At 44.0% G+C, this 26079-nt stretch overlaps 1 protein-coding gene across 1 annotated transcript in view; it reads left to right on the top strand.

Annotated features, from left to right (window-relative positions):
• The window catches only part of LOC144930924 (uncharacterized), a 39957-nt gene extending 15993 nt beyond the window's left edge, over nt 1-23964 (top strand). The window contains exons 2-3 of the mRNA XM_078854662.1: nt 22492-22897; nt 23486-23964. Coding sequence (XP_078710788.1) covers nt 22492-22897; nt 23486-23571 — 492 coding nt within the window. The 3' untranslated portion in view covers nt 23572-23964. The remainder of the gene's footprint in view (nt 1-22491; nt 22898-23485) is intronic.
• The last annotated feature ends 2115 nt before the right edge of the window (nt 23965-26079 follow it).

The following is a 26079-nucleotide window of genomic DNA, read 5'->3' as shown; positions in this document are numbered from 1 at the left end:
GTTAAATAGCATACAGCCAAGAACCAATCCCTGTGGCATCCCACTTGAAACACATCCACTTTATGACGATTCCCTGTTTTGCAATTATATTTTGAGGGCTATCCATTTTAATCCATTTAATGCACCATATTTATCATTCTAGTTTTTTAATCAAAATGTCCTATGGTACCAAATCAAATGCCTTATAGTTGTCTAAGTATATTCCATTAAACACTATTATCTTTGTCTGCCAATCTTGTAAGCTCATCAGAAAAAGGTATCAAGTTAGTTTGATGTGATCTATCAACAAAATCATGTTGATTTATGTTAATTACATTACCCTCATTTAATTCTTTATTGAGTCCCATATTAGCTGCTCCATTATTTTGCCCCTGGGTTGATGTGAGGCTAGCAAGCCTATAATTACCTGAGTTATCCTTTTTACCTTTTTTTAAAAGTGGTACAACATTAGCTTTCTTCCAGTCATCTGGAACTTCCTAAGTGCTCCAAGGCTTATTGAAAATCAACATTAATCAAATCAGCAAACTCCTCAGCAGGCTCTGTTTTTGGATCTCACATTTCCATATTTCTGAACTGTACTTTTTCTGCATATGACATGCTGGAGATTATTAATATTTATAAAATTCCAAAAGTCTGGAAAGTGCTTTACAGACAAAACTCCTGCCCCATACAAGTTAGTCAAGCCTGCAGTTGGATCCAGGCATGAAGGCCCCTGTGATTGCACAGAGCCCCATTGACTTCACTGGGATCCAGAGTCCCATAGGATCCACCTATGTGGATCTGATCCAAAGATGAAGACATGACTTAACAAATGAAGACCAGGTAAAAGGGACAAGGTAATGGGATTGGGTGCTATAGTTTTTGGGTGGCCAACTTTGAGACATCAAAGGTCTGAATTTCAGAAGTGCTGATCTCTTTTGGGTCCCATTGACTTCACCTGCAGTTGTGAATTGTCAGCACTTCTGAAAAATCATACCTTGAGGCTTACTTGGGACTTAATGATGCTTAAGTCTTATGCCCTCTGCACAAGGGTGAATTTCATAGTCCATGTTTATAAGTATTAGGGTGGGTAGTGGGGGGTGGATTGGTCGCAACACAGAAAAAGGAGGTCATTTGGAGTTGGGGTGGGACACGTGAAATATCTTTACACTGTTGACCTGACCCAGGTTAATGGTGTTGGCAGTGTTTTGATGTGAAAAAGCTTAGATCACTGCCTTGGGCCGGTTGCAACTAGTCCGTGTCGTTGTTCATCAGTTTTTAGGGCTTCAGAAGGGAACAGGGCAGATTAGGAGAAGCTTTTAACACAGAAAGTTCTTGTTTTTGTTCAGCTTTTTGGTTCTTGTGACCAGTCGCCATAGCAGGAAGCTATGCAGCTTTGGTTAAACCTGTTACATGTGACTGTATTATTGTATGTTAAATAGTTTCTGCAATAGCAGCAGTGCTAAGCAGGCGTGAAATCTGCCCGTGTCAGATACCAAGCTGGTACGGCGCCAGTTTGTTCATGCATACGGGAGCTGCTCCTGCAGCTGAACAGCAGCTGGCAGCTTTCCGGCCTTGTCATGTGTGCTACAGTGTTCTCTGACTGCCCTGTGAACTGATTCACAAGACCAAAATAATACACAAGGTTTATTAAGGACACTGCTGATATATTGATATGATCATGGGATATAGAGAAATCACCTTCTGCATGCAGTTCTGAGTCGGGAGTCAAGTGTTGTTCATGCTACATGTGAAGGAAATTCATATTGTGCTTTAAGGGCCCTGGAAACAATGTATTAGAGTCTGTACTGAAACAACTGGTGAAGCTGAACAGACAGTGGGTTTCAGCCAACATTTTAACAAGGGGATCTCACAAGATGTATTCCTTGTAACTGATGTCAAAGGGCAGGAGTGCTGTACTGTGGAGTGGGGAGGTGAAGAAGTGGGGAATCTATCCATTTGTTTTTTCCAGTTCAGTACAAACCAGGGGTGGCCCTATCACTGAGCAAACAAGCTTCTGTTCTGCTGCGCTTTTGCTGGAACTATTTACACTTTGCTCCAAAAAAATACATTGAGTATGTGCAGGGTTGGGAATGACCCACTGTTTATCATTTGAAGATGGCCAGTGGGGTGAGGGGGGAAGAGATTTAAGATTCTTGGGGACTTGGGGCTATTCTTTCCTGGGAATATGTGGTGGTTTGTTTTTTGTGAGTTTTGGGGGAAGGGGGGAGTTTTTCCAAGTTGTCTATGGTGAACTGCTTTCCATAGCAGGTTATATCACATAAATCCTCCTTCCATGCTAGACCTGTCAAACTATTTGTTTATGAATGTTTGTTACTTACAAATGTAGCTCCTTTTTTAGTTATCGAGTCATTGCTGAACCAATCTTGACTTTCCCAAAATATATTTATTCATAGGTGTTTGTTGAAGAGTTTGGGCGAATAACTTCCAGTCTGTAGCTTTACAAGTTCTTCTTTTGACCATTCGATGTTCAGGATGTATGGTTAGTTGCTTAAGTCACAGGGCATTGTTTCTGCTCCCTGATTAGGTGACTGAAACATTTTTAAGCAGGAGAATAATGAATAGGGATAATACTCATCCTGTATGTATTTGTGGATGAATTAATTATTTGTATTACAATTCATGAAACTTCTGGGGTTCAGAGACACTTTCACAAGCACCACAGAGTTATCTGGATACTTACAAATAGTGAATCGAATCATAGTGGAAAATAAATGCTAATTTGGGAATATTTTTGTGAACAAAACTGCTATTGCCCAAATTTTTCTCCTCAAACCTCCGACACTCATGTATGCTTTTTAAAAAAAAAAAAAAAAAAAAAAAAAAAAATTCAAATGCAGGAGCCATGCTCCAGTTGCAATAAGGAGTGGCATGTTATGGATGAGAGGGGTATTGCTGCACTCTGCCTTCAGCATTACGTATCTCAACACCCTGTAAGTACATTGCCAGCTAGCTAATGTATACCTTGTTAATAGCTACAGGAAGTCACATACAGATCTGTTCCACTTTAGAACTCCTGACATTATCCAGTGCAATTTCTTCCTTTCCTCTGTTTTCTTTTATGTAGTCCCATTTCTTTTACATTTGATTCCCCAAAACTTATAGTGGGATCAAAGCTATTGCCTGCTTTTTCATACTGGGTATCAGCTTTTGGTCTAAGTTTGTATTCATCAAAGGGTTTAATCACATCAGTTCATTCCTGAATCATAAAATCATAGAAGTGTAGGGCTGGAAAGGACTTCAAGAGTTCATCTAGTCCATCTTCCTGCACTCTGGTAGGACTAAGTAAACCTAGACCATCCCTGACAGCTGTTTGTCCAACCTGTTCTTAAAAACCTACAACAATGGGGCTTCCACAGCCTTCCTTGGAAGCTCATTCCAGAGCTTAACTATCCTTGTAGTTCAAAAGCTTTTCCTAATATCTAAATCTGAATCTCCCTTGGTGTACACTAAACCGATTGCTTCCTGTCCTACCCCTACTCTGCTTTCCCCTATTTCCATTAGTAACCAAAAACCTTGTGTTTTTTTTCTAACCTTTCTTCCTTCCACCATGCCCCATCCCTCCTGGCCTCAGTGGGTCATGGGTTAACAGTGCTCCCAAGTCTCACTGTTCATGACTGCCATTAACTGCTGGTATTTAGAGCAGCAGCCTTTTGCAACATGGACTATGATCTGTTTCCTTTCCTTGCTCTTCTGCTGGTCTGGCCTGTTCTTTCATTTTGATTTATAACAATATATGAGTGTGCGTTAATGGAAAAAACCTGGAAGGGACAGATTGTGTATGCACAGACAACTGCGCTCAGGAAGAGTGTGCATCTAGCTGCTTAGATTTCCATGTACGTACTGCATAAGGGCTTAGAGGAGCAAGTGGAGCATGCATTTAATTTATAAATGTCCTTTCCAACCCATCTCAATGTTGCTTGTTCTCTCTAGAGCAGTGCTACTCGAAGTGGTGGTCCGCGGACAGGTGCTGGTCCGTGAGCCATTGGCTACTGGTCTGCGCCCACATTGGAAAAAAAAATTGCCGGTTCCCCACATCAGATAGCTTGAGAAGCACTGCTCTAGAGAATATGCCCTCAAGGGGCCCCTTTACTCAACAAAAATAATGGTGGTCATCAGAGCGGATCTCGTACTCCAAAAATAATCCATCAAATATTTAGTGAACGTTGCTGTTGCTCATCACATAACGTATTAGACCAGCTTTGCTAGCTGGTGCACCGTTATTTAGAAGCTTGCTAAAGAGGGGACTTTGAGATTTGCTTCTCCTAACTAATAGTTATGGCAGAGTGCAGAGGCCTTGCCTGAACACCAGCCAGCAGAGTTAAATCTCCAGGTACATCACTCTCTGGTATACAGGGAAGAGCAGGGAAGCGGGGCTGGGGTTGGAGGTTGGTCAGGTGTTCAGAGCACTATAATAGCATCCACCTGGCTGTCACAATAGGGAGGAGCTGGTAAAGAGGCAGAGCTTCCCAACCAGTAGCTTAACGATAAGGTTGTGGCCAAAGGCAGGGAGGGTTGGGTGCACCTCTCTCTTATTCCGTTTGTGTTATAAATGGCTCACGCTCCAGAGGTGTCAGGAGGAAAGCTTCTGTGATGAAATAGTGTTTTGTTGTTGCTGGTCAAGCAGGCCAACAGAAGAAGAGCCATGTGTTTGCCTATCAAAATGAAGCAATTGTATCAAAGGACTCACTGTAGCATCAAGCAGCTGTGTTCTCTTTCCCTATGCAAAGACTCTAACTGACTTCATAGGGAGCAGGGCTAGGCGCATAGAAATGCGGACCTGAATTCTCCCCTGCCTTGCCCTTGTATAGATAATCATTTACATCTGTGCAAAGCGGATACTGAATGCAACCATGTAACTGCAATATATGCTCATTGTCATACAAAGGTAAAATGTCAATAGAATGTGTGAGCAGTGTTGTTGCTGTGTCCATCCCAGGATCTTAGAGAGACAAGGTGGGGGAGGTAATATCTTTTGTTAGGCCAACTTCTGTTGGTGAGAGGGTCAAGCTTTTGAGATCTTCACTAATTGAGTGTAACAGCTAAATACAAGGTAGAACAGACTGTTTAGCATAGGTAGTTAACACATGTTTGAAGGGACCATTCAAGGAGAAGTGGTCCGTTCATGCACTTCCAGTAATAGGGGGGAAAGGATAGAAGGGAAAAGGCAGCTGGGGGAGGAGGGTTGGTGGGTTACAGATTGTTGTAATAAGCCATAAATCCTGTGTTTCTATTCAGTCCATGATTTTTAGTGTCTAGCAAAGTTATGAATTTAAGCTTCCAGGCTTGTCTTTTGAAAGTGTTGTGTAGGATTTCTTTGAGGATGAGGACTGATAGGTCAGGTATAGTGATCACTTTGTGAAAGGGGTTCTCCCACAAGTGTGTTTTGTCTTTTATCATTTGCCTGTGCGAGTTCATTTGAGAGCATAGTGATTGTCTGGTTTCACCCACATAGGTGGTGTTGGGTCATTCAGTGCACTGTATGAGGTACACCACACATTGTGATAGGCATGTGTATGACCCAGGGATCTTAACCTTGAATGGTCCCTCAAATATGTAACTACTTATGCTAAACAATCTCTTCCGCCTTCTGTTTAGCTGTGACACTCTGAATACATTTTCCAGACCTGGAGAAGAGCTCTGGGTAAGCTTGAAAGCTTGTCTCTCTCTCACCAACAGAAGTCGGTCCAATAAAATATATTCCCTCACCCACCTTGTCCGTCAAGGTGTGAGGCAGTGGAGAATCAGGACCCTAGCATCTGTGACCATTCTCAGTACCTAACTTGGGCAAAGGGAATCTACACAAACCATCTCTCCTGCCTTTTATGTTCTTTCTAGGAGATTTGCCTGCTTGCAGTATGTGACCAAATATTCAATTATTACTTTTGGCAAAGGAGTTGATTTTATTTGAAAGAGCCACAGAGTTACGTCATACCACCAAAACATCATTCATAAATATGTTTTAACCCAGATAGTTGGCATATTACCTCCACCTGAAAGTACGATGTCACCATGGAGGCAATATTGGAGCTGCTCTGTAGTCCTAACATAACTATGGTAAGATCTGTGTTCATTATATGCTGCATAAATGCTGGCTGGCTAAGTTAAAGCAGCCCTGATTCAGATCCAGCCTTCCTGATTTGTGCAGCTTTCTGGGTATCTGCAGGTTTGGTGTGGGGCCTGAACCCCCAGTTAATTCCAAAGACCCAAAGGAAATTTTGCAAGGAGAGCCTGTTACCATTTCCTGTACCGATGTTAGTCTTTCATGTGTTGGAGACCATCTGATTTGTGTATTGCTGGCTCAGGTGAGTTTTGTCACTGAATTCTTAACCTTAATCAAAGCATATTGAATTGTAGGGACCCTGTGTGAAATCATGTGTACTTGAAAATCCCTTATCTGCCATTCATCCTGAATCCATTATCGCCCACATGATTTGGAATGGGTTTTCCATGGCAGTGGCACCTGGCCTTCCATGGTGCTGAAGTCACAGACTGCTCACAGATATGGAATATCCTATCCTGGGTGTTTACCTAAGGAGCACTTAGACAATGTGTGGACACATCCTCGTGTTTTAAAAAAAAATCCCTAAAGTAGAACTGTTCATCTCAGACACGGTTTCTGCTGAATAGACTCTAAAAGAATTAGGCATGGCCCATCATCTCGGTAGTGTATTGTGACTGACTTACAGTTAACTTCTAAGATGGGATCCTGGCAGAGAGAGGCTTCAGGATAGTTTTCTCCCTCCTTTTTAGCAGCTGAGTAATTTATTCTCTAATATGGATAAAATGACCGAGCTGTGGCTTTGCTAGTCTGGAGAGGCAGCATCAAAAGTAAAGCCAGGCATTTCACTGCCTTTCTCTATAGGTAAAGCATTTATATGACATGAAAATAGGATGAAACCTGCTGCATTCCCTCCCTGATCTTTAAACAGTACTGACAGCATGATACTGAGATGCCATACCAAATAGGTTAGTCACAGGTAACCTAATCCTGCAATAGTGAAGGGGAACTGACTTGAAAATGAGAAGGTCATGCTGAATTGCTTCTCTGGTTTCCCAGCCTTTTGAAATGGGGTTCTAACCTCAGGCCCTGAGTCCCAATGTGCAACTCTTCAAGACCCAACTAAAGCTAAAATTAAGCCACTCTGGTAAATATTTATAGTAGACAGTGTCAGATTCTAATCCTCAGCAGGTCCTATTGCTCACACCTCTCTCATTGCTCTACCCATGCTCTGAAATGGTTAGGAGTTTTAATTTCGCAGAAGGGGGAAAGAATAATAGCACTATAAATAAAATCAACTGTAGTTAAACACTCTCCAAAGTAATGACTTGTGCAGTTTCTCGAATGACTAAAGTTGCATCAGTAAAAAGCTAACGGAAGTGGAAAACTAGTAGAATGTAATCCCTGTGGAAAGGATACTTGAATTGTGCAGCGATTCATGATTATAGCAACAATCAGGTTTAAATTCTTGTGCATGCCGTTCATTTTGGTAACTGAAGTAGGATTTGTACAGGCTAATTATGCACTTGTGCCAGAGCTTTCGTCAGAGGTGTCTAGGTCATGGGCTCCGACTTAGCAATGCTTCCTTTTCCCTGGATGAAAAAACAAAGCTGCCACAAGATGTAAAAAGTCAAAATGAACGATTAGTTTATTTGCATCATGTTGGCCACAACATCACAGAACAAACATTCTCCTAACCTTTCATTTGTGTCAGATTCTTCTATATATAAATAGAAAAACAGGGCTTTTTCATTGCTCACTTTTTGGGGTGTTTTCCTTTGGTGGTAGTAAGGAAAACTGCAAGAACAAAAGTCCTCTGGGGAGAGCACAGTGTGGGTGCTTCCTCTGTAACAGGCAGCAGCAATTCTGAGAACTGAAGGGCTGCACATGGGAGAGTGCATAGAAAACCAAGGGATTTCAGTTTCATAGTTGCACTCTTCACAACTTCTCTTAGAAAAGCAGCAGGGATAAATTGCCACCTCTTGGGCCAGGAGGGTGGTTCAAGCACTCTGCTGTGTCCAAATAAAAAGCAGAAACCATCTGTTAAGTGGTGTGATCATTCCCCTGACAGTGGAGGAGAACCAGGTTGGGCACATCTGGAGCCAGGAATACAGAAGGAGGGAGCAGCTGCTCTGGAACATGCCCATTACCCCATTAGAGATCCTGCAGAAGCCTTGTGCTTCTGCATATTGAAGTTCAGGGTAGATGGAGCTGTTCTCCAAGCAGAATGGGAAGGAGGAAACTCTGCCAATTAAACTCATTTTATTTTTCCCTATGGGGTTGTATACACAAAGGGATGCAACTTTCATACAGATGACTCATGTCTGGGGAAAACTGACTCACTTCCAATTGTATAAACTAAATGAATTAACAGAAGATGATTTGGGGCCTCTCATCCTGGTATAAATCAGAAGCAACTCCACTCAAATCAATGGCATTACACTAGTGTGAGACTGGAGCAAGGGGAGTATCAGGCCTATCATCTGTCCTGTTTGTTCTGTGCTACTCTAGCTGGGGTTCTGTACCTTTGCTCCTCAGTTTCAATATGTAGCTAACCTCAGGGTTTCACAAGCCCAAGGAACATTCCAACATCCCAAGCTGCTTAACACCCAGCTGCTAGAAATGCTCCTTAGCCAGCATTTAACAATAAAGTAACACAAATGCCTTGGTGTGAAAGCAAAATAAAAACCACAGCACACTGGGTTAATCCTGAAGCCCTTCCTCAGACAAACTCCCCTCGACTTCCCCGGGAGTGGTATTAGGGAATTAGCCTGAAGCCTTGTTCTGCCGATGACAACCTTGTGCATAATTTTTGATCTTCAAGAAATGTATTTAGCAAGTAATGTGCCCCTTAAAAATCAAACAGAGCTGAAAGGTTTGCTGTGTCAGAGCTGATGTTCCTCTGACATTAAGGACGCATAATTTGCTGACATACTGTAGCAAAAAAAAAATATCTAGCAGTAAGAGAGAGCGCATCACAGGTGAACCACAGCAAAAGCTTCCTTTCCTCTTTTATAAACAAATCCTATCTCTTTACTAATTGGCCTTCTAGAGGGGACAACAAAATGAGCAAACTTTGCTATACGGGCTCAACATTTTGTTTGTTGTAACTGAAAATAGCCAGGGCTCTCTCTTTCTTCATATTTTTAGGTGTTCATGTTTTCTGCTGCCTTATGTCCCTCATCTCAAGTTGTAGGGTTGTTGTGTGTTTTTACTTTTCATGGGAGTCCTGAATTGATTTTTGTTTTTAAAAATAAACCCATCTCTTAGCATTTAGCTGACCAAATGTCATTACAAACAGCAGTTATGCTGAAGTCTTTGGTAGCTGCAGCCAGTGGATTATTGCATTAATCATAGCAAGGGGCAAGAAAATGGAATTTCTCAGATTAGTCAGCAAAAGAGAATTTGCTGAGAGTTTGGTAAAACCTTGAGGGGCTCTTTTTCCACCTCCCTTCCCATCTCTGCTGGCCGCCTTTATGGCTCCTTTCTCAGCCTGAACCTATTTTCACTTTACAAGTTAGTCTTAGGCAACCTCATTTCTTCACCTCCCATTTCTAGGCAGCCAGATGTGATATCTACCTTTCGATTCCTGACTTCTCCATTTCTTCACCGTTTAACTCCTCTAACTGCTTCTCCAAGGTATCAGGCTGGATGTCCCACCACCAACTCAACACCTGAGTCCCACTGACTTGCAGTGGAACTTAGGTGCTTTTGAAAATTATCCCCTGGATCATGTTACCTGCTAAGTGCATATGCAGTCTCATCAGTCATGTAGAAAAAGATTACTTCCTCTCTGCTCTGTGATATCTCTGTTCAAAATTACACTGGCTTTTTTTCCCCCTGCTGTTATTGAAAATTAATCTCATTTGCTGCCCATTAACACTCTTATGTCTCCTTCAGCATTACTTCCTTCCAGGTTTTCTCCTTCTGTTGAATAACTGTTTTTCAGTTATTTTTCCAAGACGTATTATATTAGCTTTTTTTTGCCTTAGATGACTCTCATTTGGTTTCCTGCCTGTATGTCTAACCACAGTCCCCAATTTATTATTCTCTTGTTGTTCAGGTTATCTTCTGTTTTAGTATCATCTCAGGATCTTGTTAACACACTGGTGAGGGCTCATTAACTTTCAGCATCAGACGAATGTTCAGTGGGAAAGTGAAACTCTTCCAATGTCTTTCCAATGCAGTGGAAAGATTTTTGTGGAGCTCTGTTGGACTAGTAAATACGGAAGCAAATGCCAGAGTTTGAGTACCCCTGCCCTCCCCCTGCCAGATTTTCAAACCTAAGGTCTGTTAACAAGCATGCCCCTGACTATTCTCAACTGTCACAACAAGAGAAAGGTCAGAACTGATCTTTCAGATAGCCAGGACCCAAACCTCTAGAGGAGTCAACAGATTAATGGCAACATATTCAATTGCTCCTAGAAGAAGATGGGAAGGGAATGCAGTCTTTGGAAAATTAGGCTGTGTACTCTGGGGCTCGCACCTTCACGCAGTTGGGTTCTACACTGAAGGAAGGAACGTTACCCAAGCTTTTGGTAATAGTTTTATTAGACTGATTCAGAGGGAATGTCTACACAGCAAACACTGCATAGGCTACTCTACCTGGCTTAGCTTGAATCCAGCTACCCTGGGTAACAGTGGCAGTGAAGGCTGCAGAGTGGGTTTCCGAGCAGGCTAGCGAGCTGAGCATGTACCTAGGGTCCATGCTGGATGCATGCTGCTTGTGCTGCCCTGTTGTTACCTGTGCTAGCTGGGTTCAAGCCAGCTCAGGGAGGCAAGCTGGTGCGCGGTCTCTGCTGTGTGGTCCTACCCTAAGAAGTATGCACAGCTACCATGTAAGGCCTCAGAGAGACCTGCATAGTTTGATCCAAAGGAAACCTAAACATTTCCCTGGCAAAAAGAATCCAATGCTGAAATAAACCCATCTAGCGGTTCTTTGATTGCTGCTTTACTCTGTGCAGATAGTAAATGGGCTATATTTGAGGTGGTGACTATATTTAGGTTACCATGCTTAAACATCTGACAACCAAAAGGCCTGGGTTGCGAGGATTTTGTCTGGCTTTAGGGAGTATCAATAACAGAGAAACTGCACCCTAAATCTTTCTTTTCTGGAAGCTGTGTTTGGGCTACATAAACACAGAGGGATTGTTTCCATTGGCGTTTATCATTCTGTTTATGCTGCTTTTCATTTGTTTTCTCTCTGTAATATTGTGAGCTCTTTGAGACGAGAGGAAACAAATAGCTTCCCTTTGCTGCAAACTTAAAGAAGCAGCAATCATATGGGGCATATAACTGGACAAAAGGAGACTCTGAAATATGTTCTCTGTATCCCCAGCAAAAGCCAAGGGGCTTTGACCAATTCATGAGTACAGCTGCCGGTAGATATGTCAGTCAGTCATATCATAGAATATCAGGGTTGGAAGGGACCTCAGGAGGTCATCTAGTCCAACAACTCCCTGCTCAAAGCAGGACCAATCCCCAATTTTTGCCCCAGATCCTTAAATGGCCCCCTCAAGGATTTGAACTCTCAACCTTGGGTTTAGCAGGCCAATGCTCAAACCAATATATAACAGTGTACACTGCCACCCAGTACCTAAAGATTTTGGATCAGTTTGGTGTCTATATTTATGCTACTTTCCTCTCTCTCTATATATATTGCCACTGTATCCCTTGAATTCTCTCTTGAATTATTACCCAGTCTGCTAGCCACATGATATGTGCTAGCTGCCGCATGCTGCATGGTTACTAGAACTGGTCAAAACCTGGAATTTCTGTTCTGGGGGTAATTCTGACATTTTGAAAAAGCTTTTTCAAAGTTTTTTCGTTCCAATTCACATATTCAAACTAGAAATTTCCCACAGAAAGGAAATTCGGAGAAATTATCTCTAAATTAAATGGAGCGGTTGGCAACCCAGCCCCCGAGGGTTCCCCAGGTTGCTCCCACGAGTCCCTTGCTGCAACGTGGGGAGCCTAGAAGTGCCAAGAGGCCCTGAAAGCTTGTGGAGCTGGGATGCTCACCTATAACAGCCCTTCCTAGAGCTGAGGCTTCTGGAGGTCTGCATGGCAGGGCTGCCCTGGAGCGGTGGATCCTGAAAGGCCAGGCTCCCAAGCAGCCCACAAGCAAGCTAGCAGGAAACCAGATAGGTTTTTGATAGAAACCTCCCTGTGTTTCAGCCAAAGTTCATCAAAATTCAGACGTTCCCACAAAACATTTTGGTTTCAACGAATCTGCATTCTCCTTGGAAAACCTGTTTTTGTCAGAGAATTTCTGGCCAGCTCTAATGATTACGAAGGGTTTTTGTCTTCTGGAAGCCAGCCTGCGCAGGACTCATGACCTGAATTTATGTAGCCTGGTGTGCTTAGTCCCAAATATTGCTTCTCTTTAAGTGTTTCCTTTAAAGGAGCTAGTCAGTACAAAGAAAGAAACTAGTTTTCAGCACAGAGGGCACTGACTTGTACAGAGACCTAAGCTCTTTCTCTATAAATGAGTCCCTAGAGTATCTTTACAATCACTGTACACCAAGTACGCCTGTATCACATATGATTTACATTAAAGAAATGGATACTGGCTCACATTCAGCTTCCTAGATTATTTTTTCTTTGACACTCATTTTGGATTTTGTGCAGAAACGAAATTCTCTCTTCTGTCTCCCCCCCCCCCCCCTTTTTTTTTTTTTTTTGGTCTTTGCCAGATGGATAGTAAAATCTCTGTTTGGGAAAGAAGAAGCTTTCAAACCAAATCCTGTAGTCCTTACTCAAGCAAAACTCCCATCGAAGTCCATGTGACTTTGCCAGAGAACAGAGATTGCATGAGTATTTCGTGACTTGGCTTCTAGTTAGTAAAAGTATTTGGAAAAAATGAATAATGGGATCCTCTACTAAACGTACGTATTTAAACTTTCAGAGTCTGAAGGCTGTATTTACCTGACCTCATGCAGCCAAACAGATTTTCATTGGCTTTTCTTCCAATATCAAATTTTAGGATGACCTGGATGCTGTTGCCAATAGTATATAGACTACACCCAGCTCTGCATGCCCTTTCTGTCGAGGGTCAACAGTGCTGTCTGCCAGCTAACCAAATGTTTGCAGGCATCAACATCTGGATGAAGAGCAACTGGCTGAGACTAAATTGGGCTAAGAGGGAAGTTCTGTGGTGGGGTTGGAGAAGCACTCTTGAGAATTTTCTGCCTCTATCCAGGAGGGGATACCTCAGATCCTCAAGTCTGCAGGAAACTACCAACCTTCAAAAGACTCCAACCAATTCCCACCTGCTTAGTGATCCAGGCGTCTGAGAGCTCGTCAGGCTGGTGCTGTACTCCCATACTGGCTTTGTGCTGAATGCTGAGTTAGATTTTAGGCTTCAGTTCTGACCTTCTAACACTTTCCCAAAGCTTTCCACCACCTTTGTAAACGTTGTTTAGCCATGATTTGTGCTCCCTCCCCTCCTGGGTCCCTCACACCTCCCCTCTAGCTGCTCCTGCACTTTCTCTGCTGCTGCCTCTTCCTTTGTCTTTTTTTTTCCCCTTTCACTTTCTTGTATGGCCCTGCCACAATTCTATTTCTGCTTTTTCCTGATTTTGGCCAGTTGTGGGGCTCCTCACTTAAAGAATCATTGCATTTAGAGCCATCGTGATGTCCACTTTGACCGTAGACTGGATATGCTATTTGGTCTATCATTTCACTAGTTTACTGCCCCACTTCGCAGTGTGAGATTGACTAGAAGTTATTTTAAAATTAAGCCACAAGACCAGACAGGCTATGAATTTCTGGATAATTAGAATATGCCTATGGCAGTGGTAGTTCTAAGGCACAAAGATTAAGTGACTTTAACCATAATAATCACTCACCCTGAAGTGCGTTGCTACGGCCTGTGGTGTTTTATTTATAACACTACTTAATATTGAGCACTTAGTGCTTTTCATCTTCAGAGCACCTTACAAACATTAACTAATTAATCTGCACCACTCTTCTGTAAAGGAGGTGAGATTAGACAGGGAAGTTTAGGAACTGGAGCTAAGGGGAGGCAATATCTTTATTAGACTGGCATATCATCACTGTTTTAGAATCTGAAATAGAATTTTGTATGCATTTACTGAACATTCTGGACTGATATAACATGACCCATGACCAGTAAGTAAGCGCCAACTGCGTCCTGAATTTTAAACCATTTCATAATACAGACATTCTCCTGTAACATGACTTGCACAGCCTGTTATTACGGGGATGCTTGTACTTGTTCAAGCTCCATGTTACAATTCCTTTTGAGCATTGAGGAAAGTCAGGATTCAGACCTGTGCTTGGGAGATGCCCCAGCTGCACATAAAACCCTGGGTGTGACAGCTTTGTACAGGTCCAAAATAGTTCTTTCTCCTGTTTGAGCAAATACTGTGTAGTGTCTAGCAAAAGGTCTGTACTTAGCCCAGATCCAGTATCTGAGGCACCTTGACTGTCCAGTTTTCTCTGTTCATTAAAATAACTTAGCCTTTTTTCCCCTGCAAAATGAGCTTTCTTTAAAGGGCAGCTTACTATTGTTTTCCCGCTGAAACTCTGCCAAAACATATTGATGGTTAAAGTCTATGCAACTGTTTAAAATTATCTTCTGCTTAAGCCTAGGTTTGGTTTTACATGGAATCATGTTGATTTAATTTACTTCTTTCCATACAACAAATGCATGCTGAAATTCAGCATGTTTTCTTCAGTAGCAATAGGAGGAAACCATTTGTCAAACTAAACAAATGTGCATCTTCAGTTGTATAATTTATGCTTAATTAATTTTGACACCAAGTATCAATTACAAAGCTAAATCATTTCCTCTTGGTTCCATACACCTGAATCAATTATTTCCAAACTCCTTCCAGTCACACTGAAAGATCTTTATGCATTAAATGACTTTTGAAGCGTAGGCACAAGCTGATTGCAAGTGTTATTGGATCACCTGCCATGATATCCATTACTACTGCCAGAGATAAATTTGTATTGCCAAACCTTCAAGTATCTAGTGTTGGGTGTGGATAAGCATCCAAAATGTCAGACTCTTATCCAGACTTTTGGGGGCAATCTCAGCCTCCCTGTACATCAGGCATCCTGCTTTGGTCAGTCGCCTTGTACAGATACTGTGGGGAAAGCCTTTCACCCTATATCTTGACACATCTGCTTGTCCCCTTGAAAACTAAAAATGAAGCATTACTTCAAATGTTTCCAGCCATTAAAAAATAAAGTTTTTCTCTAAAAGTAGAGGAAGGTTGGGAGGATTAATTTTGTTTCCTGAAAGGGTCACTCATTCCAGATGTCCATGGAACTATGCTGATTTACACCATCTGAGGATCTGGCCCATAACTTGATACATTTGCAGCAGACTGCTTTTCCCGTGTTGGAGAGGGTAGGGGAGCAGGGAAACTCTTATGTAAGTTTTAATACAATTATGTACACGTAAAAATGCACCCCAAATCAAAGCAAAATAGTTCCCTTTTGAGAGTGTTTCACTACTTGTCAAAGGGTGCAAATTTTAGCACAAAAGGCTTGAAGGGGTGGTTGATTTTGCCAGGCATATAATGATGACCTGAAAATTTTTGAGGTCTGAAGAGAGCTATACAGCTTCTATATTAGTAGATGAGGTATAAAGGAATGGAGAAAACAAGAAGTTAAAGGTAAAGTGGTTCAGAGGCCTCAGTATGAGAGTACGACTCAAAGCCTGTTGATGTCCACAGGATTTGGATCCAGCCCTAAAAGCCCAGTTCTAGCACAGTTTAAAGCCCTGAGAGGGACAAAGAGCGTGTGGGTGGACGGGTGGGAGAAACGGACATGCATACACCTCAATCCTTGGACGTACTCATGGTCATAGCCTGGTTAGAAGCGTGAAATAGTTTCCACATTTCACTTGCTTGTGCAGAGAGAAGCATTTGCTGTGAGGAAGTCCTCAGTGTGTGCGCGTGTGTGTGAGATAGGACAAGGCTATCACAATACAAAGCAAATGATTAGTGGGTTGAGAAGAGAGGCATTTTTTGATCAAACTACTTTCTAGAGGACCCATTTCCAGCACACATTCGTTCTCAACGTACATGAAGTACATAGGCTGTTCACACAGCTCTACAGTTGTTCCCATAATGCCTTGAAGGCATGTCAGAGCAGTAATACTGGCCTTGCACATATTTTTCTGTCCTAATGGACTCCAACAATATTGGCATCCTCTACATGCAGTGTGTGCACTGAGAGTTCCACTTTTGCAATATGCTAAGGACTTTGGGTAAAATGCTGCAATCTTTAATTGAGCAAAATTCCCATTGGCTTCAGTAGGCATTTTACTTAAGGACCACAGAATTTGAGTTTGGGCAACTCTAATGCAGTGAAGGATTTTCTCTCTTTTGCAGTATGATAGAGCCAGGTCATGGAGAGGATTGTTTGCTTATAGCCAGACTTTCTAAAGAGATCAGTTCTTCCACTGCGAACACTAGGAACTAATGGATGTTGAGCTCTTTGGAAAATCTGACCTTTTGTTGTTTTTCTTTACATACTGTTCAGATAGTGATATCTCTGTTTCTTTCCCTGTCAGCAATTTTCACTACTTTCAGTGCCTGGTTAGTTCGTCATACATGGCACGTCAGTAGACGTTCAGTTCTTTGACCTCAGACGCTAGGAAATAGCTGTGAACTGGAAGAGCAAATACTCAGTGGTGGATGACGACCTAGTGACATATGACAATCTGGTGTCTATGCCGATATTGTTAACCCTTAGAGCTGCTTTCAATCCTGCTGATAGTTACATGCTGGTAATCCACCTGTAGACCTTGGGGTTAATGGGTTCATTCTTATAGTATGTCTACACTGGACTTGTAATTTCAAGTGTTAGGGGACATAACTGCGTTAGCTCTGATTGAGCTAGCTTTCTAAAAATAGGAGAGTAGCTGCGGCAGGAGAAGTTAGCTGCTTGAATACTTCCTGAGTGCCTCAGAGGGGTATGGACACAGGGCGGCTAGTCCCTCCTGCCACTCGCACTGCAGTGACTACGCAATGTCAGTGAGAGCTAGCACAGATAAATCTCTTCAAGCTGGAATTTACACCTCCAGCACCAAGTGTAGACGTACCTTTAGTTAGTCCTGTCCCTTTCTGTCTGAAGGATCCCAGAAGGTGGCTTTGGACGGTTGTTCTTCTCAACCGATGGGCAGCCCGGATGAGGGACCTAAAGATGAGGGACCATCTTGCCATCCCTCTTGCTTAATATGTATCTAAGGCTGTGAGGTGAGTTAATTAGGAGACACGAGTTTTGGTACTTTCAGCATGATGATAACCAGCTTTGTGTCTCCTCTCCCCACCCATCTGGAATGGTCAAGTGTCTTGCCCAGTATCTGAAGGCGATTGAGGCATGGATGAGAAGAAGGATGGTCCTGTGGTTAGGGCACTTGCCTCGGACTTGAGAGATCTGGGCTCAGTTTCCTTCACCACCATCACCTAGCCTCTCTGTAAAACGGGGATAAATCCCTCCCTCACGGGAGTGTTGGGAGCACTGTTCCCACTAAGCTGTGCATGTGCACACAGACCTTAAACACCGCGCACACGGCGAAGCACCGCGTGCACTCCGCCTTCGACGATGGCTTTTTTTTATTATTATTTTTTTGCGCACACGGCCTGTTAAAAATTAGAAAGAACATTGTTTGGGAGGATAAATACATTAAAGACTGTGACACACGCAGATACTACCGTGATGGAGGGCCATGTAAGTACCTCAGATAGAGGAGACCTAGCTTGGTGAAGGTTACTCTAGAGAAGACTGAGATGCTTCTGCTGAATCGGGGAAAGTGCCTGGAAGATGTGGTGTGGATTATGGCCTCTCCCACCCACAAGTTGTCATTCAGGTTTGCAGTTGAGGGGCCCAGCTGCTGTTAGATGATCAGGCAGTGGCAGCCAGGGCCATTTATTGAATCTTATGATCATTGTTTTGTATTCGTATTACATCAGTGCCCAGAGGCCCAATCAGGATCAGAGGCCTGTTGTGCTGGGTGCCGAACAACCACACATTCAAAGCCCCTGCCCTGAAGAACTGACATTTGTGCTTCACTAAGGTGTTGTAACCTCTTCTTCTGGATGCAGATCATGGAAACGTCATCCAGGCCTTTATGACCCTGAGATTAAACTATTGCCATGCACTTCATATCGGGCTACCCGGTAGTTCACTGGAAGCTGCAGCTGGAGCGGAGTGGAGCTACCTGCCTGCTGAGCATATGACACTAGTGCTGTGGCATCTCCATTGGCTGTCTGTTGAGTTCTGGGTGGAGTTTAAAGGTGTTGGTGTTTACCTAAAAACAACAACCTTAAAATGCCTGGGACCTGCCTTCATTGGAGCCAGAACTTCAGCCTACATCTCTGCCATGTGATTCTGTCATAGGCAGGCATACTATGTGTATAGTGGGGGTACTGAGAGTCATTGAACAAAACTAAACCCTGTATATGATGGAAACCATTTCAATCCGGGGGGGTGGCAGCACCCACTGCACTCTAATTCCAGCACCTGTGGCCATAGGTAGTGATCACTGAAGGTGCCTGAACTGGATCCACTTCTGTTTATGTAGGAGGGAGCTATTGGCAGGATTTTTCTGTGAGGGGCACACAACTTTGGAACTCACTGCCCTTCTTACAAAAGAAATATCCTGAATCTCTTGACTTGCAGGACATGCTGCAAAAGCCGTATCTTTGCTCAGGCTTCTAAGGAGCAGGGAATGGAATTAAGGCCTGGTATTTAGGGGAGAGCATGGGATAGTATTTTATGAAGGTTTGTCTTTCTGGCTGTTTTTTTTTCTGTGCTGGTAATTTTCTTACTTGTTTACTATTTTTTAAAAGATTTACCAAGGGCCCCGGAACTGGGAATGGGTGCCCTTTTATTTCAGTTAAAATTAAAAAAAAATACTGTACTGTGAGCATTAGCCTACAACTATTACACACTTTGTACTTCCATAGTACCTTCTGTCTGAGGCTCTCAGAGTGCTCTTTGAACCCGAATGAATTTGCCTCCTAGCTCCCTTGGACTAAGTATTGGTATTATCCACATTTTACAGCAGAGGAAATGCCCAAGTGACTTTCCCACACTTTCACAGGAAGTCCACGGCAGAGCTTGGAGTAGAGCCAAGATCTCCTGATCGCTAGTCCCGTCCCTTAACCACAGACCATCCTTGGAAGGGTACATTTAATGGTTCCACATTGGTTTTGGATTCTCATATCCAGCTAGGGTGACCAGATAGCAAGTGTGAAAAATGGGGACAGAGGGTGGGGGGGTAATAGGAGCCTGTATAAGAAAAAAACCCCAAATATTGGGTCTGTCCCTATAAAATCGGGACATTTGGTCACCCTATATCCAGCACTGACATAACAAGAAGCCATTGAACTAGAGTAGGGTTTATCCAGACATCTGATTTCCTATCAGTAGTCATGTTTGAGTTCTGTGAACAAACAGAAGGGGTCAGACTGTACGTGGGGATGTCTGCATACCTTCCTGAATGCTTTTCAAGCCAGAATTGTGCAAGGCTTATTCTACTTTACCTCTTAGTATTGGGGGAGAGATGGGGTGGGAGGAGAGAGGAAAAAATGTGGACGTCAGTCTTCTCTCTTCAGTCACATGTGTTTTGCTGTACAAATATTCCCATTGTGACTCAGCATTGGTAAACTCTGTCTTCTGATGTGTAATTGTTTGCAGCAGCCTGCTGATAGAGGAGGGGAAAATATGTCTGCATATGCAGGAGGCGAAGTAGCCTCTGACATTTCAGTTAACTTGTTTAAACAAATACATTTTGAATCCAGTTTTCTTTCAGAGGGCACAAGGCTTAACTGTGTGTGCTGTTGAGCAACACACTGCAAGTATTCAAGTCACCCAGACTGCCACCTGTGATTCAACTGAGTCCAATGCAGATCAGTCACTTGTAGTGTAAACATGATACATTGTTTTTTTGGGAATGTCTGTACTACAGCACCAGGATGGAAATGCAACTTGGGTAGACATACCTGCGCTAGGTTTAATCTAGGTAGTTTGGGTACTGGAGCAGTGATGCCTCAGGAGCCTGCACTTCAGCATGGAGTAGCCCTGCAAATCATTACCCAGGGATTTTGGCAGGTTTATACAGTCTGTGCTGAAGCACATGCTGCTGCAGCTGTACTGCTTGTTAGATTAAAGCTAGCTCGGGTATGTCCAATCAAATTGCATTTATATCCTGTGACTGCAGTATAGACATATGCTTAAATAGCAATGGAATTGATCGTGCTCTCTATTAACAGTTATTGCTGCAGCAATGGACCAGTATAATGTTAATACTTGACATTGCTATAGACCCTTCCATCTGAGAATCTCAAAGTGGACAAATGAATAAGGGCTTGTCTACGCAATGACATGCAGGAAAATTAATCTGAATTAATTTAAACGTGTGAATTTGAAGTGGATTAGTTAAATTGCTACGTGAACCCCCTCATTCAGAATTAAAATGGCCTTAATTCAGTTTAATTCATTTCCAAAGTGAATAAACTAAACTAAAACAAATTAAGGCTGCTTTAATTCCAAATGTGGGTGTTCACAAAGCAGTTTTATGCATTTTAACTAATCCACTTCAAATTCACACTTTTAGTTAATTTGGATTAATTTTCTTGGATGTCCCTAAATCTCACAGCAACTTTGTGAGGTAGATAAGTAATATCATTATATTATTTTTTCTAATGGGCAAACTAAGGCAAAGAGAAGTTATGACTTGACCATGGTCACAGAGCAAGTCTGTACCAGAGTCTAGAATAGAACCCAAATTTCCTGGCTCCTACTCCTGTGCTTCATTAACCAATGGACAGGTAAACCTGCTTTCCCCTGACAAATTTAGAGTATTCTTCAGTCTCAGAAACCTGGAATATGTATAGCAGATGCCATACACATGCCTATCAGAGAGATTAAAAGGAAAGGGTATTCAGTCTACAGCTGTCTGAAAAATGAAGGGGGAGGGAGATTTAGTGAAATTTTATTTCTGTTTTCTACCAACATTTTATTTTCAGTGGAATTTTCTGACCAGCTATATATTTCAATCACCCACTAAACTGCTGCAGCCTCTCAAGGGCCATGTAAAGACTGAATATCTGAAATAATATGCTTCATTTAAAGCCATAGACATGTGAAGTGATGTACATATCTCATGCTCCTGGAACAGCATAATGTATAGCTGGATGTGTTGCAGCAAGCATCAAAGCGAAATGATGTCTAGCCATGTATTGTTACGGAGAGCCAAACTACTGTTTGCACCTTTGCACTACAGATACCTTGTGAAACTCGGCAGCCCTGTGCTGTACCCTTTGTGAAACTGGTATGGTGACAACTGGAGCAATTCCTGCTTTGCTGCATAGAAATCTTAGAATGGCTTTAAGGTGTGAGGTTGGTGAAACTGCAAGAAGGAGCTGCAGAAAAAGATTTTTATTGCTGAATTTAGAAAAGTCATTAGAATCAAAAGCTGAGCATAAATTGCTTGTTAAAGAGACTTTGTTTTGCATAATTAAATTGTCACATGACAGTTTTTTGTTTGTTCAGTGTGCCTGTGTGTTCAATGCTGACAGGTGTTGACCTATTTAAATCCTGGGAATGGTGGGTGGAGCCCACCAGAATAATGAAAGGCTGCCTGTTCAAATGAGGGCAGGGCCACAGGACCCTGAAATTAACTCTGTGGGGGGCGGGGGGAAGAACAAACAGAGATGGGGAAAGCAAGTGATTAGGTCAAAACAAGTGAACCAGAAGTGGACACTGTAGAGAACCCTAGTGAGTAGCCACTGTTCTCAGAAGGAGTCCATCGAGTCAGTGAATGTGACCCAGACAAACTCAGCCCCGATGGATGCATGGACAAGGGCCCGGAAAAAGACCCACAGTCACAGAGAACTCCCCCAGCAACCCTCTTCCATCAAGCTTTCCCCTGATGGAGGCTGTGCTTATCTCTCTATCCACAGAGCAGGTTTAACCCTGGTCTACACTAGGACTTTAGGTCAAATTTAGCAGCGTTAAATCGATGTAAACCTGCACCCGTCCACACAATGAAGCCCTTTATTTCGACTTAAAGGGCTCTTAAAATCGATTTCCTTACTCCACCCCTGACAAGTGGATTAGCGCTTAAATCAACGCTGCCGGCTCGAATTTGGGGTACTGTGGACACAATTTGATGGTATTGGCCTCCGGGAGCTATCCCAGAGTGCTCCATTGTGACCGCTCTGGACAGCACTCTCAACTCAGATGCACTGGCCAGGTAGACAGGAAAAGAACCGCGCACTTTTGAATCTCATTTCCTGTTTGGCCAGCGTGGCAAGCTGCAGGTGACCATGCAGAGCTCATCAGCACAGGTGACCATGATGGAGTCCCAGAATCGCAAAAGAGCTCCAGCATGGACTGAACGGGAGGTACGGGATCTGATCGCTGTTTGGGGAGAGGAATCCGTGCTATCAGAACTCCGTTCCAGTTTTTGAAATGCCAAAACCTTTGTCAAAATCTCCCAGGGCATGAAGGACAGAGGCCATAACAGGGACCCGAAGCAGTGCCGCGTGAAACTGAAGGAGCTGAGGCAAGCCTACCAGAAAACCAGAGAGGCGAACGGCCGCTCCGGGTCAGAGTCCCAAACATGCCGCTTCTATGATGAGCTGCATGCCATTTTAGGGGGTTCAGCCACCACTACCCCAGCCGTGTTGTTTGACTCCTTCAATGGAGATGGAGGCAATATGGAAGCAGGTTTTGGGGACGAAGAAGATGATGATGATGAGGTTGTAGATAGCTCACAGCAAGCAAGCGGAGAAACCGGTTTTCCCGACAGCCAGGAACTGTTTCTCACCCTGGACCTGGAGCCAGTACCCCCCGAACCCACCCAAGGCTGTCTCCTGGACCCAGCAGGCGGAGAAGGGACCTCTGGTGAGTGTACCTTTTAAAATACTATACATGGTTTAAAAGCAAGCATGTGAAAGGATTACTTTGCCCTGGCATTCGCGGTTCTCCTAGATGTAGTCCTAAAGCCTTTGCAAAAGGTTTCTGGGGAGGGCAGCCTTATTGCGTCCTTCATGGTAGGACACTTTGCCACTCCAGGCCAGTAACACGTACTCGGGAATCATTGTAGAACAAAGCATTGCAGTGTATGTTTGCTGGCATTCAAACAACATCCGTTCTTTATCTCTCTGTGTTATCCTCAGGAGAGTGAGATATAATTCATGGTCACCTGGTTGAAATAGAGTGCTTTTCTTCAGGGGACACTCAGAGGAGCCCATTCCTGCTGGGCTGTTTGCCTGTGGCTAAACAGAAATGTTCCCCGCTGTTAGCCACAGGGAGGGGGGAAAGGTTGAGGGGGTAGTCATGCGGTGGGGGGAGGCAAAATGCGACCTTGTAATGAAAGCACATGTGCTATGTATTTAATGTTAACAGCAAGGTTTACCCTGAAAGAGTGTAGCCACTGTTTTATAAAATGTGTCTTTTTAAATACTGCTGTCCCTTTTTTTTCTCCACCAGCTGCATGTGTTTCAATGATCACAGGATCTTCTCCTTCCCAGAGGCTAGTGAAGCTTAGAAAGAAAAAAAAAATGCACTCACGATGAAATGTTCTCCGAGCTCATGCTGTCCTCCCACATTGACAGAGCACAGACGAATGCGTGGAGGCAAATAATGTCAGAGTGCAGGAAAGCACAAAATGACCGGGAGGAGAGGTGGCGGGCTGAAGAGAGTAAGTGGCGGGCTGAAGACAGGGCCGAAGCTCAAATGTGGCGGCAGCGTGATGAGAGGAGGCAGGATTCAATGCTGAGGCTGCTGCAGGACCAAACCAGTATGCTCCAGTGTATGGTTGAGCTGCAGCAAAGGCAGCTGGAGCACAGACTGCCACTGCAGCCCCTCTGTAACCAACCGCCCTCCTCCCCAAGTTCCATAGCCTCCACACCCAGACGCCCAAGAACGCGGTGGGGGGGCCTCCGGCCAACCAGCCACTCCACCACAGAGGATTGCCCCAAAAAAAGAAGGCTGTCATTCAATAAATTTTAAAGTTGTAAACTTTTAAAGTGCTGTGCTTAAAGTGCTGTGTGGCATTTTCCTTCCCTCCTCCATCACCCCTTCTGGGCTACCTTGGTCGTCATCCCCCTATTTGTGTGATGAATGAATAAAGAATGCATGAATGTGAAGCAACAATGACTTTATTGCCTCTGCAAGCGGTGATTGAAGGGAGGAGGGGCGGGTGGTTAGCTTACAGGGAAGTAGAGTGAACCAAGGGGCGGGGGGTTTCATCAAGGAGAAACAAACAGAACTTTCACACCGTAGCCTGGCCAGTCATGAAACTGGTTTTCAAAGCTTCTCTGATGCGTACCGCACCCTCCTGTGCTCTTCTAACCGCCCTGGTGTCTGGCTGCGCGTAACCAGCAGCCAGGCGATTTGCCTCAACCTCCCACCCCGCCATAAACGTCTTCCCCTTACTCTCACAGATATTGTGGAGCACACAGCAAGCAGTAATAACAGTGGGAATATTGGTTTCGCTGAGGTCTAAGCGAGTCAGTAAACTGCGCCAGCGCGCCTTTAAACGTCCAAATGCACATTCTACCACCATTCTGCACTTGCTCAGCCTGTAGTTGAACATCTCCTGACTACTGTCCAGGCTGCCTGTGTACGGCTTCATGAGCCATGGCATTAAGGGGTCCCCAAGGATACATATAGGCATTTCAACATCCCCAACAGTTATTTTCTGGTCTGGGAATAAAGTCCCTTCCTGCAGCTTTTGAAACAGACCAGAGTTCCTGAAGATGCGAGCATCATGCACCTTTCCCGGCCATCCCACGTTGATGTTGGTGAAACGTCCCTTGTGATCCACCAGAGCTTGCAGCACTATCGAAAAGTACCCCTTGCGGTTTATGTACTCGGCGGCTTGGTGCTCCGGTGCCAAGGTAGGGATATGGGTTCCGTCTATGGCCCCACCACAGTTAGGGAATCCCATTGCAGCAAAGCCATCCACTATAACCTGCACATTTCCCAGGGTCACTACCCTTGATATCAGCAGATCTTTGATTGCGTGGGCTACTTGCATCACAGCAGCCCCCACAGTAGATTTGCCCACTCCAAATTCATTCCCAACTGACCGGTAGCTGTCTGGCGTTGCAAGTTTCCACAGGGCTATCGCCACTCGCTTCTCAACTGTGAGGGCTGCTCTCATCTTGGTATTCATGCGCCTAAGGGCAGGGGAAAGCAAGTCACAAAGTTCCATGAAAGTGCCCTTACGCATGCGAAAGTTTCGCAGCCACTGGGAATCGTCCCAGACCTGCAACACTATGCAGTCCCACCAGTCTGTGCTTGTTTCCCGAGCCCAGAATCGGCATTCCACAGCATGAACCTGCCCCATTAGCACCATGATGCATGCATTGGCAGGGCCCATGCTTTCAGAGAAATCTGTGTCCATGTCCTGATCACTCACGTGACCGCGCTGACGTCGCCTCCTCGCCCGGTATCGCTTTGCCAGGTTCCGGTGCTGCATATACTGCTGGATAATGCGTGTGGTGTTTAATGTGCTCCTAATTGCCAAAGTGAGCTGAGCGGCCTCCATGCTTGCCTTGGTATGGCGTCCGCACAGAAAAAAGGCGCGGAACGATTGTCTGCCGTTGCTCTGACGGAGGGAGGGGCAACTGACGACACGGCTTACAGGGTTGGCTTCAGGGAGCTAAAATCAACAAAGGGGGTGTCTTTACATCAATGAGTATTTCAGGCAGGACTTCACGGAGGGTTCCAATAGGAAATGGTGCACCTAAGTTATCGTTCTTATTGGAACAGGAAGGTTAGCCTGGCCTCTGATTGATACATGGCTAGATTTATCTCGCTGCACCTTCTCTGTGAGTGACTGCAGTGTGACCTAGAAGAATGAGTCCCCTAGATGGGGGAGGGGGGAAGCAAATGAATACAGAACAAATCTGGTCTATTTCTTGTTTTGATCCACTCCATCTATCTTTTACATCTTTGGCTGGCGGCAGACGGTGCAGAAGGACTGCATGCCATCCACATCTCATGGCTGCTCGGCAGAAGATGGTACAGTACGACTGCTAGCCATCCTCATCTCTTGCCTGCCTGGCAGAAGATGG

Source organism: Lepidochelys kempii, chromosome 10 (assembly GCF_965140285.1).
Source record: "Lepidochelys kempii isolate rLepKem1 chromosome 10, rLepKem1.hap1, whole genome shotgun sequence".
Taxonomy (NCBI): Eukaryota; Metazoa; Chordata; order Testudines; family Cheloniidae; genus Lepidochelys; species Lepidochelys kempii.
Note: the sequence above shows the minus strand (reverse complement) of the source record. Positions and strands in the feature narration are given on the sequence as shown.